Raw genomic sequence first — 15,471 nt, 5'->3', positions numbered from 1 at the left:
TATATCTCATAATATTTTCTTTTCTGACACCTAAGAATTTTTTAAATATTTTTATTACATACAACAAAACAGTTTTTCTTTTAAGAGTATGCTATATTTTCTTGTTTATTTCCAAATTTTGTCATGTCATGTCTATGAGTGTCAGAGTCAAAGCTCAATTTTCCTGATTGACATTATAAACATTCCTGTTAGTTCACATCAACTCAAGACCTCACAAAGTCAACCGTACTGTTTATTTTGTACCTTTGCAACAGATCTATTTCACATATTATTTTGTAACAAAAATATTTTCTCTGTATGTTTAATGAGGGATTCAGACTCTGTCTGGGACTTCACATACCTAAGGATTATTCAAAAAGTAGACATCTTTTATCTTTAAACATAACTAAATTTTTCAACTTACTGACCCTGTAATTAATCATGGCTGTATTGTTTAATTATATGATTGAGATATTTTCTGACCAAAGTCATTATATTTAACTTTTGGAAGGGTTACCACCTCACTATAACCTTATATAATAATGTAATGCTCCTGTTTATATTTTTAAATGTCATTGGGCTGCAATTTGAAAAAATTGTTGACCTATAAATTCCCACTGTCCATCCATCTTCCCTTAATCTTAAGAACAGAGTAAGATGGATGAAATCCAAGATCAGATATGGAAACTTTAGGGTCAGAAGGCCCCGAATAACTCTATACAAACTTCCAATGCAAACTGGAAGTCACATTATTTCAATTCAAAAATTTTCAGGGTATGATAGATAAAGAGTTAGATAGATGACTGACATGACTCCATTGCTAACAGAAAAATATAATGTACAGGGGCAAGACCTACTAATTTGAGGTGGAGAGCAAATATTTTAAATTAAGTAAATCAAAAATATGATCAAAAATTGCAGCCCAGCATTGAGATGATGTCACAATAAATAATTGCCCATTATTTATGAAATTTATTTTATAACTTGACTATTTAATGAACAATTTTAAAATTTCATTTCCTTTTTAATAGTTTAAATTGTTCTGACTTTTTAATATGCTATTAAAGAATGATCATTATTTTTATTAGATCATTAATTAAATTTTTGAGAATAAATATATTTTAAATGCTTAAAATTTATCATTATTTATAGGTTTCAAAGCAATGAAAATTTTTCAAAATCTTCCTGATTTAGATTCACTCATTGATATTCAGCCTTATGTTGCCCAAGCTCTCCTTTATAATGAAAAGTAAGATAAATTTATATATTATATTAATAGTTATAAAATAATTTAAAAAGAGATGCTCAAAACAATAAAAATATTTTTACAAAATAATTCGTAATTTTAAAAATATATAAAATTTTAAATACTTATGATCTATGTAATGTAATAATTATAATATAATATTAAAACAAAAGTATTTAATATAATGTCTCAATAAACCTCACTGTCAACTCAACAGAACAATAGCAAAACTGTTCAAACATCTTCAGTTAACACTGAAGGCCTTGTTCAGGAAACAGGAGTTCTAAAATGGAATACTTGGAACGTGCACTTAAAAATTTAATTGTACGGAATTTGATGTTTGAATGTGATTATATCTTCTGAATTAAAATGCTTGTTGGATGCATGTTGGTTTCATGACGTGACTTGCCATACCCTGGAAACAGGCTTCTCCTTTTTGTAATTGATGGTAGCCTTAAAAATTTCTAGGGCTCCATACTCCCATTGTGTTTGGCTCATTGAAGCATAGTGTGGCATGATGCCATAAATTGTATATAGTTTATAGGTTTATATTATATAGGAATTATATTTATATTATAATTCTTTTTCTTTCTTTTCTCAATCTTTTTCATATTTATCAACTTTCTATTGTTCTCTAATATCTTTGTTCCCCAGAACTTTCTACCCATGCCCAAATCCCAGAAGTGTGGGAAGCGAAGGCCCTGGGGTGAGAGGGTGAGAGAGCCATTTTTTATGTAGATGCCAGAGAGATTGGATAGCTCTCTCCTTGAGCCGTCCAATCTCTCGGTCTTGTGTTAGTAAAAGAAGACAGTATGGAAGCACTGTGTTAAAGCCAGGAATAAGATAAGGAGACAATATAGTGGAAGTCTTTGAGGTGTTTTGCAGAAAGAACATCAAGAAAGAAATTTTGAGGAGAGGTGCAAAGACTGCACGAAAATGGAATATCAATCTGGCTAGACAAAGAAAGTTAAGTCCACATGAACCATCGAGGGAACATTCAAAACAACTGGGTACCCCTATCTTATCTCTCTTCTTCCTTCGTCTATCTATGTCTGTCTTCTACGATTTTTATATAAGTAGGTTAAGGTAAATTTAAGAAAAAATATGGCCCATGCTCGCATAATTCGAAACCGGTATATTGGATAACTCCAGGCGTCTAAAGGATTGTAACGAAGATTTTATTTCAAGTTTTGTATATATTTGTGTTGTGGAAAATATTGTTTATTGGGACTTGCCTCAGAGTTGGAACCTGTATCATTCTATAAATCTTATGTTCATACTCGAAAATAAAGTTTTGTTCTTTATGTTATACCCTGTCATCATTTGAGTAACCCAGAACATCACAATAGGAACAACATCCCTCTTTCAGGCATATACTGATGAGGTTTATTGAGACATTATGTGATCATTATCCGGTTCTGAATCTGAAGAGTTTTTATGGTTCACTTATTTAAGATAATGTTTCCAAAGTTTTCATTTCTTATAATAAATTCACAATATAATATTGTAATATTTTCCTTTTTTTAATTATAATATTTCATATTTGTAAAGGACATGAATCATTTCTTTCTCTTGAAGATGAATTTTACTTTTACAATATAAGAACAGAACTGTTCTTATATTGTAAAAGTAAAATTTTAATTATTAACAACAAATTAGTATTTTTCTTAATTTTTATATTCTGTTATTGCTATGAATCTATTGACAAAATTTTGATTAAATGTATAACTGCCTGAAATGAAATAAAATTTTTTTATTTTATATTAACATGTAATTGAACTGCAAAGTAAATTTTATTAACGTATGGGAGAACAGTATTGAAAATTAAATACAGTCAAACCTGTTTTTATGCGCTCTTTTTATGTGCGATTTTTATTTGTGCGATTTTTTTAATGCGAATTTTTAATTTGTGCGGTATAGTTGGTGACTAGTCTCGTGCGATTCGTCATGTCTTACGTTGACTTATTATAGCTAAATAAACTTATTATAGCATAAATGCACTTATTATAGTAATATTATTGCATGAATATGCGAAAAATGAAATAATTTACTTTTTAAGTCAACAAAACACCACCTGGACAAAAATATGTAAAACAGACGATAGACCAGACGATGCAGTCAAGTGCTGACATCTGTTGTCAATAAATTCTATTTCGTACGGTTTTGAGTTATTTTCTATGTGAGACTTTTTTTATGCGGTCCCTGTTGACCGCATAAAAAAAATATTTTTTAATTGTGTCGCGAAAACTATTATTTACAGCCATTCGTGAAGTTTCGTGAGATTTTTTTTAATGCGGTCCCTATCCCCCGCATAAAAACAGGTTTGACTGTATATTCAATTTTACTCTGTCCTAACTCTTATATGCATTTATTTATAAAAACAAATAGGGTTATAAAAAATGCAAATTAAAAATACTGCTCATAAAAATTACAAGTAATTTATAAATGAAATAAAATAATAACTTATACCATAAAAACAAAATAAAATTCTAGAAATTTCTGCAGTTTTCTTATTTCAAAATAAAAATATAATTATTGATCAGAAAATAAATTTACTGCATTTATAAATCGCAGACAGTTTTAATAGATTAAACTGATATTATAGAATGGAAATGTCATTAATAAAAAATTTTAAAAAATAGTCCTCTTTATAGTTGAAATATTTATCAAAACATGTGAAAGTTTCCACATCAGATTCATAGAGCATACAAATCTGTTGCTTCAGCTATTTAATGCTAGTACATTTGTGATATCTTATTACAAATGAGGCAATATCCTGATAAGTATTCTTTTAAGATGGGAAATAGGTGAAAAGGTACCAAATCTGGATTGTATAGGATATAATCCAATACTGTATTTTCAAGTTTTGCAGCAAGTTCTTAGAGTGTCAACTTGTGTGTCAGATATTGTTATGGAAGAGAATCTCATTTCATCACTGCAAAACCACTTTTTGTCATAAAGGTTAAATTACATCTTTACTTCTATGTATCTATCTCAAATCATATGACTGTGAATGCAAGAATGCTTTATTATATGTATTAGTAATAGCATTTGGAAATTTTGTGAATTTGACATTTCAGGAAATAGAACCTATAAACTTATTTTCTGATCCATCATATATTTTAAATTGTTTAGTGTATGTTTAAATAGAAATATTATAACTAGTTATCTTAAAAAAAGAAGTTGTTTTTTATGTAGCTTAAAAATTAAAGTTTTATGGTAATAAATATTATAAATTATATGTAAATATTATAAACTTTGTCATAGTCAATAAATAGCTTATTAAATAATTTGAACATTATCATATTTCATCTCTTAAAATACAATATCTCTTCACACATATAGTTAAAATAAGCAACAAAAAATTCTGAGTGTAATCATAAAATATATTTTATCTTGTTACAAGCTATATCTTTCAAATTGTTAATAAAATTGCCTAAATATTAGCACAATAAAGCATCAAAAACTCAAAAATTTTAAATATCTATAAAAATACATTAAGACTATTTAAATAAATTACTGTAAGTTTTTCAAAAAATATTTTAGAAAAGATCATTCTTCAAATGATTCAATTTAAGATTTAAAAAAAAACACATACTTCAAGGTGTCTGTTAAGGTTTTTAACCATTTATTTGGCAGTTATCAAAGAATTTTATAAATTAAATTTCATTCATTTACTATATTATAATCAGAATACATTAAATTCTGTTATATACTAGTGTGACGATCGGGATATTGTGAACTTTATCATTTATATATACCTTTATAATCTATTTGTTATGTATGTAAACCTCCAGAGGATAACCCACACCGAATTGCCCCTTGACCTAGTTAGGCGACCCCGCACCTCTGACCTTTGTCTTTGTCGTGCTTCTTTGTCTTCGGGCAGTCGTGCGTTAGCTGTTGTAACACTTAGACCTGGAGGCACAAACGTTACGTTGTATTACCCGCCGTTACGTTCTATTTTAATAAAGTTGTTTATATACGTTAACAGTAATCGTTTATTTTACGGACACAACAATTGGCGACGAGGATAAAACTGACGACAAGGATAAAATTGGCGAGAAGAATAAAATTGACGACAAGGATAAAATTAGCAACGAAGACAGAAAGGATATAAAAATGAGTGAACTTACGGAATTAATTTCAACTCTAGATGTGTTTATCAAGAAACTACAGAGTCAGTCAGCGGAGACAAAACCAGAACTATCAGTTCAACGAGTTCTCCAAACGCAAGCCTTAACCTTCGAAACTTACGACGAAACGTCCGAGACCTTTGAAAACTATTCCCAACGACTGGATAACTTTCTCAAAATCAAAGGACTAACCGGAACTGACGCCATTACTGAAGAAGCTAAGGTAATGATATTAATCAATTGTCTTGGACCGAAACATTATCAGCTACTGACCAACCTAACGGCACCAGAAATACCCTCTAGGCGAACCTTTGCTGAATTAATGAAGTTACTACAAAATCACCTAACACCCAAACGAAATATCCTAACAGAACAGCATAAATTTTTGTCCAGAGTACAACATAATGGTGAGTCCATTTCAAATTACGTGACTTCTTTAAAACAACTCTCGAAAAGCGCAGATTTCAAGTCTAGTTGTAACAATGCGGACTGTATAAAATCCGTCATAGATTTAATGTTAAGAGTACAATTCATACGTGGTTTACGAGACGCCGACATCCGTGAGAAAATTCTACAACAAACTGATCTAACCTTCGAACAGACGCTAGAAATTGCATTAGCCATAGAAGCTTCCAAAATCGAAAACGACGAAGTATATAAAAGTAACCACCTTGTTCACAAAATTACCAAAAATACTCAAATAAAACGACGCTCACACCCCCAAATACAACCGTCAAATCGGAACAAAAGCAGAATAGAAGGTCGCAGTGGAAACCCACTTATACTCCACGAACTCCATTTAGAAGGACTATGCTTACATTGCGGGAAAAACAACCATAAATCAGTAAATTGTAGAGTCAAAGACCAGTTGAAATGTGAACGATGTCATAAAAAGGGCCACACGGGGAAAGTTTGCATATCATTCTTAAGGAAACAAACGTCAACAATCAACAGGAATCATAACGTCCACAATATTAATCACGAACGTGTAATTGACTTTGATATAAACAGCGTTCTAGATATATTTGTTAATACAACAGGAACCGATGACAGACTCCTCACAGAAATCTACGTTAACGGTAAAAAAGTCCGTTTTGAATGTGACACTGGCAGTCGCGTCACTCTCATCAGTATCGACGAATTCAATCGCTTACAATTGAACGCACCTATAGCAAAAACGGAAGTGACTTTTCGAAGTTACACAGGAGATATTTTCAAACCTCTAGGAGTAGCAAAAGTGAAAACAAAATATGATGATAACTACAGTATAGAGGACTTGTATGTCGTTCCCTTCCAAAAAAATGCAATAGTAGGAAGAGATTGGATTCGGAGCTTAAGGATTGACATCAATGAACTCAGTCACACAACTACAGTCAACAACATTTCGTCAACAGAAGCAGAAACATCCATTTCAAAAATCATAGAACGCTACTCAGATGTATTCACTCCCACAGTTGGCCAAATACCTAATTATATTTGCTCGTTAAAACTGAGAGATGGTGCCAAACCAATGTTCTTAAAACCACGCCCAGTTCCATATGCATTAAAGGAAGAAGTGGATAAGGAACTAGATAAATTAGAAAGTGAGGGTATCATCGAAAAAGTGGATTATTCAGAGTGGGGAACACCCATAGTCGTTATTCCAAAACCCAATGGGACAGTACGAATTTGTGCCGACTATAAGGTCACAGTCAACAAACAGTTGCACGACTCACGCCACCCAATTCCACGCATTGAAGATATTTTCAATAAATTACAGAATGGATCTTATTTTTGCACGTTAGATATCCACAAAGCTTATCTTCATCTATCAGTTGATGATGACAGTGCGAAAATACAAACAATCTCAACACACCGTGGAACCTATCTAGCAAAACGATTATTTTTTGGAATTAAATCTGCACCAAACGAGTTCCACAAGTTTATCGACCAATTCACCCAAAATCTTGAAGGAGTGGTGGCTTATTTTGACGACATCATAATTCAAGGAAAAACTTATAAAGAATGCATGAACCGTTTACTGAATGTCTTAGACAAGTTGAGAGCTAATGACTTACACGTAAACATCAGTAAGTGCAAATTCTTTGAAAGAAAAGTACAATATTTAGGACATATAATTAGTGCAGAAGGACTACAAAAGTCTCCAGACAAAATAAAAGCCATCCAGGATGCACCTCGCCCGAGAAATGTGGAAGAATTACGCCAATTTCTAGGACTTGTTAATTACTATTCCAGATTCATAAAGAATGCATCAGACATTTTATATCCATTGAATCAACGTTTAAAGAAAAACGCTCAATTCCGTTGGACAGCAGAGGAGGAAACAGCTTTCATTCGTGCAAAAGCTGAGATTATCAGTGATAGGGTACTAATTCCATTTAACTCTAAACTACCAATAACATTAGCAACAGATGCCAGCCCATTTGGACTCTCTGGAATATTGTCACACCAGATGCCAAATGGAACAGAACGGCCTATAGCATTTGCTTCCAGATCTCTCACATTTGCCGAACAAAACTATAGCCAACTGGATAAAGAGGCCACTGCTGTGTACTGGGCTTGTAAGAAATTTTTCGATTATATCTATGGAAGGAAATTTACTCTTATAGTCGACAATAAACCCATGATGACGATACTACATCCCGACAAGAAGCTACCTGTTTTGACAGCTACAAGAATGCTACGATACGCGCACTTCCTTTCCAACTTCGATTATACCATCAAACATAGGAAGTCGATTGAACATACAAATGCTGATTACCTGTCACGGAATCCTATACCCATAACAAGAAAAGAAGCCCAGGCAGAAGACCACGATGATACTTATCACGACACCGTTGTTAAACATATCTCAACTGCAACTATCACCGCCAAGGACATTCGAAGAGAATCATCAATTGATAAGGAACTATCACAGATCAAAAATGACATTGTCAATGGCCATATGTACGACCCAGAAATATCCACACACAACGGAATTCTGTTTAGAGGACACCGTGTAATTGTCCCAAGAAGTTTACAGCCAGCAGTCCTGCAAGAGCTACACTCTACACACGTAGGAATCGTTCGAATGAAGGCTCTAGCCCGAAATTACTGTTACTGGCGTAATATTGACTCTGATATCGAGAATATGGTTAAAAGTTGCAAAGAGTGCTGTGACATTAAGAAAAACCCAACAAAGGCCCCAATACACAAATGGGAAACGCCTACAAAAAACTGGCAACGTATACACATCGATTATGCAGGACCATTTATGAATCACTATTTCTTTATTGTTGTTGATGCCAAATCAAAGTGGCCAGAAATATTCTATACAAAGAAAGCACCAGACACATCCATCACAATTCATTTTCTACGTGAAGTCTTTGGTCGATTTGGTCTACCTGAGATTTTAGTAAGTGATAATGCAAGTATTTTTAAGTCACAAGAATTTCAAGAGTTTTGTTCGAGAAACGGAATCCGTCAAAACTTAATTGCACCAGGACACCCAGCCACAAATGGCCAGGCTGAAAGATACTGTCACACCTTAAAAACACACCTCAAATGTATGAAGTATGAAAGTGGTACTCTACATCAGAAGCTCCACGAACTACTATTCCGGTATAGAGCGACTCCCTTATCTAACGGGAAAAGTCCAGCAGAAAACTTGTTAGGACACAAAATAAGAACAAAATTAGATCTGCTCAAACCTCAGGCACAAGCTTCCCAAAGGAACGTAACCGAACAACCGAAATTCTACAAATTTTATCGTGTGGGAAATCGTGTACAATCCCGAAATTACACAACGTCCGGCCCTTGGAAATATGGTATTGTTGTTGAACGACTAGGTCGTGTACATTACTTAATTGAACTCGACGATGGATACGTAATTAAAAGGCATTACGATCAACTACGCCCATGTGAAATCAACAAACAGACAAATCCTATTCAAATAAGATTCGACTTCAACAAAAAGGAAATTGACAAGTGTAACGACATAGCTAACAGTAGAGACTCATCCCCAGCTAGTGCTAGTCCACACCCAAGCACAATTAGCTACGACGAAGGAACTGTAACGACTTTACCCAACAAAAAGGAGACAATGACGAAAACAACTTCCGAACAGCCCCTAGAGAAGGAGGAGGGAGAGTCTAGCCGAACGATGACAAACTCAAATGAATCGGAGCCTCGACGATCAACGCGAATACGAAGGCCAGTACAACGCCTAAATCTGTAAACGAACAAATTTTAAACATTTTATTAAGCGTGGGAGAATTGTTATGTATTTGTTATGTATGTAAACCTCCAGAGGATAACCCACACCGAATTGCCCCTTGACCTAGTTAGGCGACCCCGCACCTCTGACCTTTGTCTTTGTCGTGCTTCTTTGTCTTCGGGCAGTCGTGCGTTAGCTGTTGTAACACTTAGACCTGGAGGCACAAACGTTACGTTGTATTACCCGCCGTTACGTTCTATTTTAATAAAGTTGTTTATATACGTTAACAGTAATCGTTTATTTTACGGACACAACATATATACCTTTATAATCTTTTAACTATATTTTATGCAAACTCTAGATTTTATACAAAACGGAACGAAGTAGACCAAAAAGGGTTGGTTAAACGGGAAATCGACTGATAAAACTTTCTGATAAGAGCGGTCTAAACTCGATTCCCACGTGTTGAGTTCCTTGTTAAGACGAGTCAAATTTCGGTGACACGACTACGTCACCAATAATTTTATTGGTCCAAGAAGATCATCTCTTTTGACGAAATCAAAGAAGGGCCTGCAAACTCCCTCCCCATATAAAAGGGGAGTACGATGAGCAAGACGGGGAAGTTGTTACTGATCGTGTGTTTGTGCGCTCAAAAGGATAGTTCTGTCGCCGCCGATCCTCCCTCATCATCTATATTCAAGCCGAACTGTCGTCGTTACACTTCCTATCTGAACAACTATTACCTGTTAGTGGACAGAGTCATTACCGACGATCTACTACAAGATCATCTATTCTTAGCCCGAACGCCTACAACGGTCTATAAGGATATCATCGATTATTACATCGACATCCGACTACATATCTTAAGGTATTTATCCTACACGCGAATATTTGTAAGCTCTCTCTCTCTCTCTCTAATCTGCGTGGAATTTATGTTCGCGGATCGTGTGTCCTGTATCTTATCAGCTTCTGTAAAGTAATCGTTTGTACCTAATTAGTCCTATGGAAAAAATAAACGGGTATATTTTTATATATAAATCTCTGGGTGCGTTCTTTTCGTCATCCTCTCCACTCGCTTCATTCCGGGTCTAACCCATACGTAACCGCTCGCGCAATTGATTTTCTGTATCAATCTAAGGATACAGTGGTGTCATCCTGACGTGGTATCAAAAAGATACCGGCCCTATGGTCATACTAGTTTTTTTAAAATAATATTAATGTATTTTTTTATTACTTTGTTATTTTTTGAAAAAATAACAGTTTTCAATAATTATGATCAAATTTTTTTAGTTCCAAAAAAAAGGTCATGAGAGTTTTCAATTGTAGAAATTGATTACAATCAGTCTCTATTTGTATCTTTTAGGTCAGTGATTTCCAAACATTTTTGATTGTATCCCTAAGATGAAAATAATTATAAGTTGTACCCTCTATAATATAATAAAATTTGCTAAATTTCCACTATAAATACATAATTCGTGCTAAATTTTCTTCTACTTGCAATTTGAATTTTTTCCACGTATGATCGCAAGTAATCGTGAGCCTACTTATTTGGGAGGATAACTGTAAGATCAGACAAACTGCACAGGGGACACAGTACTTTGAGGGGAAACTTTGCATACCCCCTGGGGTACATATACTGCATTTTGGAGATCACTGTTTTCGGTAACTATCATTTTGGTTTTTTTTCTCAAATTAAATATGCTATTTTTATCCTTTTTTGATTTTGCAATAAGTTTTTTAATTTGTATCTTGAAAGATACTTGAATTAAAATAATTAAAAAATTACTGAAAATTAATTTGAAGAAGTCTGTCCAAAATTAGGAACCACCATTTATTCATTTCTAGTGTTCCAGAGTACAAACATTTGACAAACCCAACCATTCTTTGTTGGCTGCTTGGCTGTCAAGTTTAAAAAACACAGAAAAATATCCAATTAAAATTACAAAGTTAAAAGGAACTGGCGGATCTGCCTACTTTAAGTGGGATACAAACAAAAACATTTTAACAATATCTTGGACCCCAGACAAAGGTGAAATTGGGCTCCTTTCCTATATGTTGTACTCAGTAACTACCCATAACTAAATTTTAAGTAAAGCAATTGCACTTACTATCAATTTTAGTTTATTAATATTTTATTTGCTTTTGCAAATTAAGCTTTTCTTAGAATTCGAAAAATTTCAAAGAAATATTACATTCTCAGTTTAAATTTGAAATGAACTTTATTAAGTTTTAAATACCACAATAACAAATGGAAAAACATACACTAAAGTTAATGATAATACCTGTATATTTGTTAATTATTATTTCTAAATTATAAAATTTCAATATTTAGTTTAATTTTGTAATTTAATAATCATATATGTTGTATATTCTTGCAGCTTTAGTAAATGTATTGAAGTTTTATCAATTCTTGAATGCAATGCAGAATTAGCTAATAATAATACAGGAATGGCTTTATATTATGGAAACCTTGCAGAACTTATAAATTATAATTGTATGTATTGTCCATATATAATATCATACAATTTAATATTATAAATATTACTATTATTATTATTATATATATTGGGTTAAGTGAGATATACTCGGTTAACACCGGTGGCTGTGTACTATGCCAGACCAAAGTCAAGGCATAGTAACCAAAACAGAAATTAAAGAAGTGTATCAGTGTGTGTGTCTGTATTCAGGAATTTACTCACAATATGACATGTATTCAATATAGTGGCCTTCTGTAGTGTGATGTATGTGTTTCTATTCAATTGTAACGTGCCCAGACTTTTGTGTAGTGTGTGTGGTATGACACCTGTAGAGGAGAGAACAACAGGTACAATAAGCACCCTATCCATCCTCCACAGATGCCTTATTTCCTGGGCGAGTTCTGTGTACTTGCTAATTTTTTCAGTGCATGCGTTTTGTATATTGTGAGTGTTTGGAATGGATATGTCTATAATGTATGTGATTTTATTGTGTTTGTCAATGAGTGTGATGTCTGGTCTGTTGTGGTAAATTGTTTTATCTGTGATTATGGCTCTGTCGTAGTATATTTTGTGCGTGTTGTTTTCCAATACTGTCTGTGGAATGTATTTGTAGTATGGTTCGTGGATGTCTACTAATTTGTGTTTCTTTGCAAGCTCTTGGTGTATTATATTTGCTATTTGATTATGTCTGTGTAAATAATCTGTCTGTGCCAAGAGCTTGCAACCAGAAGTGATGTGTTGTGTAGTTTCTGGCATGACGTGACATTTTCTGCATGTGTCATTTGTGAGTGTTGCATCTTTGAGTATGTGTTTTCTGTAGTTTTTAGTATTTATGACCTGATCATGTATGGCAATCATGAATCCTTCCGTCTCCCCAAAGAGGCATCCCCGAGCTAACCAGCTGTTTGACGCAGTTTTGTCAACAAAATCCTGGGCCAGATCATAAGGATGCCTGCCATGGAGTGCCTTTCGAGCCCACGATTGCTTAATGGTGTCTATGCTTTTTATATGTTGTGTTGTGTCCATATGATATGAGTGTAAGTTTAATGGTGTGTTATTTGAGTCTGCTAGAGTTACTGCTTTATGTAATTGTGATGTTTCTTGTTTTTTGTAGAAAAACTCTCGCAGTGACGGTATTTGTTTGTAGTGAAGGTTAACTACGTCAATCAGGCCACGTCCGCCATCTTTACGTGGAAGGGTTAATCTTTCTGTGGCGGATTTAGGATGATGATGTTTATGCTTAGTAAGTGTAGTTCTTGTTTTCCTTTGGAGTTGCTCGAGATCTGTGTGAGTCCAATGTATAACTCCAAAAGAATATGTGAGTACTGGGATGACATATGTGTTTATTGCTTTAACTGTGTGTTTTGCATTTAACTGTGTTCTGAGAATAGCATTTAACCTACTTTGGTATTCTTTAATTAATCTTTGCTTTATTTGTGTATGTTCTGTTAGTTTGGCCTGTTGGAATCCTAAATACTTATAGAACTCGCCCTCTTCCATGGATTCAATAATGTCTCCATTTCCAAGTGCAAAATCTTCTTTCTTCAGGATTTCTTTTTCTATGTGAAGTGTTTTGCATTTATCTAGGCCAAATTCCATTTGTATGTCCTTGGTGTATGAATGTGTGATTTGTAGGAGTTGATGAAGTTGTTTTTGTGTGGATGCATAAAGTTTTATGTCATCCATGTACATACATGAGATGTGACAGTGTAAACTGTGTTGTTTTTTCATGTTTGATATTGTAACCATATTGCGTGTTGTTTAACATGTTGGATAATGGATTCAGGGCTAAGCAGAACCAGAGAGGACTCAAGGAATCTCCTTGAAAAATTCCTCACCTAATAAAAAATTGGTTTGTTTGTATGGAAGTGTTACTAACCCTGAGATGTAGTGTTGTTCTCCAGTGCTGCATAGTGTTTTGAAAGAATGCAATGAGTGATGGATGTATTTTGTACATGTGTAGAATATGTAGCAGCCAACTGTGTGGAACACTGTCGAAAGCTTTTCTGTAGTCTATATATGCCATGTGTATGTTTCTGTGTTGTTTGTGTGCTTGCCGTAGAATGACTGAATCTATGAGTAACTGTTCTTTGCATCCCCTGTGGTTTCTACGACAACCTTTTTGTTGTTCTGTAAGAATGTCATGTTCTTCAACATGTTTGTATATTTTGTTTGCAATACAGGATGTCAATAATTTGTAGAGTGTTGGAAGACATGTAATTGGTCTGTATTGTGTGGGGTCTGTGGTATTGTTGTTTTTAGGTTTCATGTAGATGATGCCCTGAGTAAGAAAATTTGGCATGTCTAGTGGATTGATGATGATGTGTGTTAGGTGTTTGGCTAGTTCCTGGTGCAGTGATGTAAACTTTTTGTACCAGAAATTGTGAATGTTGTCTACACCAGGTGTTTTCCAGTTGTGTGTTCTGTTAACAGTGTATTGGAAATGTTGTATGTTTATTTCAGCACAGGGCATAGTTGGTATGTTGTGCAAGTTTCTGTTCTCCTCCTCGATCCAGCCTGCTTCAGCATTGTGCGTGACAGCAATGGACCAAAGAGAAGACCAGTATGTTGTGAGTTCTTCTTCTGTTGGTGTGCCACTGTGCTGTGTATCAGTGTTTGCATTGTTATTAATTTGTCTGTAAAAGAGTTTTTCATTGTTTGTAAATAATTTATTTTGTTGTTTTCGTAGTGTACATGTTTTGTATCGTTTGAGTCTACGTGCTTTGGCAGCAAGTTTTTGTTTTAGTGTATCAATGTATTCTGTAATGCGTGCATTGTGATGTTCGTGTTTTGTGTGTGTTTTTATTTTCTTGAAAATGTTTTTGAGCTGTTTCCTTAATTTGGGTATTATGTTGTTTTTAGTGTATTGTGTCAGCTTGCTTAATTGCTGTCTAATGTCATTTATTTGTGTTTCTATTCTTCTCTGCCAGGCAGGCTTGTGATAGAATTGTGTTTTCTGTGTATCTCTCTGTGCTTGTACTTTCAGACCATGGTGTGTCACTACTGTGACTGCCCCAGCATAAACTAATGTATGAATGTCTGAGAGTGTAGAAATTGAATGAATGTAGTGTGGTAGTAAGTGGGTGTTTACATAATTTAGTGTTTTCCCTACTTCCTTTGACGTGTTGATTTTTGGTATTCGTGGTCGTTGTGTGGGATCAGTGCCTGTATATTTAGTGAGTGTTTCCTGAAATATAAGTGAGAGTGTATTAACTAAATCTATGTCTATGTTATCAGTGATGAATGAGGAAGTGTTTGTAGTATCAATAGTGGTAGTTGTTGTGTGTGTGCTGTAATCAGTGCTTGTTGCTGGATTATCCTGACAGGTTACTTGATCTTCATTAATATTAGATGTTTCTGTCTGTTGATGTATTTGATCAGCAACCTGTTGTTTGATAAGTTCAAGTGTTGTTTGTGGAATAAGGTTGTTGTGTATAA

The 15,471-nt window shown here is 34.0% G+C and overlaps 1 protein-coding gene across 3 annotated transcripts in view; it reads left to right on the top strand.

Moving 5' to 3' along the window:
• Positions 1 to 15,471, top strand: part of LOC136972941 (adenylate cyclase type 10-like) — a 79,002-nt gene that overhangs the window by 44,447 nt on the left and 19,084 nt on the right. For 2 of the 3 annotated variants that reach the window (XM_067267599.1, XM_067267601.1), the window contains 2 exons: positions 1,132 to 1,228; positions 11,935 to 12,050. In XM_067267599.1, coding sequence (XP_067123700.1) covers positions 1,132 to 1,228; positions 11,935 to 12,050 — 213 coding nt within the window. The remainder of the gene's footprint in view (positions 1 to 1,131; positions 1,229 to 11,934; positions 12,051 to 15,471) is intronic. The other variant, XM_067267600.1, reaches the window with a different exon arrangement.

The sequence above is a fragment of the Centruroides vittatus genome, unplaced genomic scaffold, assembly GCF_030686945.1.
Source record: "Centruroides vittatus isolate TY-2023 unplaced genomic scaffold, ASM3068694v2 contig_3067, whole genome shotgun sequence".
Taxonomy (NCBI): Eukaryota; Metazoa; Arthropoda; class Arachnida; order Scorpiones; family Buthidae; genus Centruroides; species Centruroides vittatus.
The sequence above is the reverse complement of the archived record's forward strand: the minus strand, read 5'-3'. Positions and strand labels throughout refer to the sequence as shown.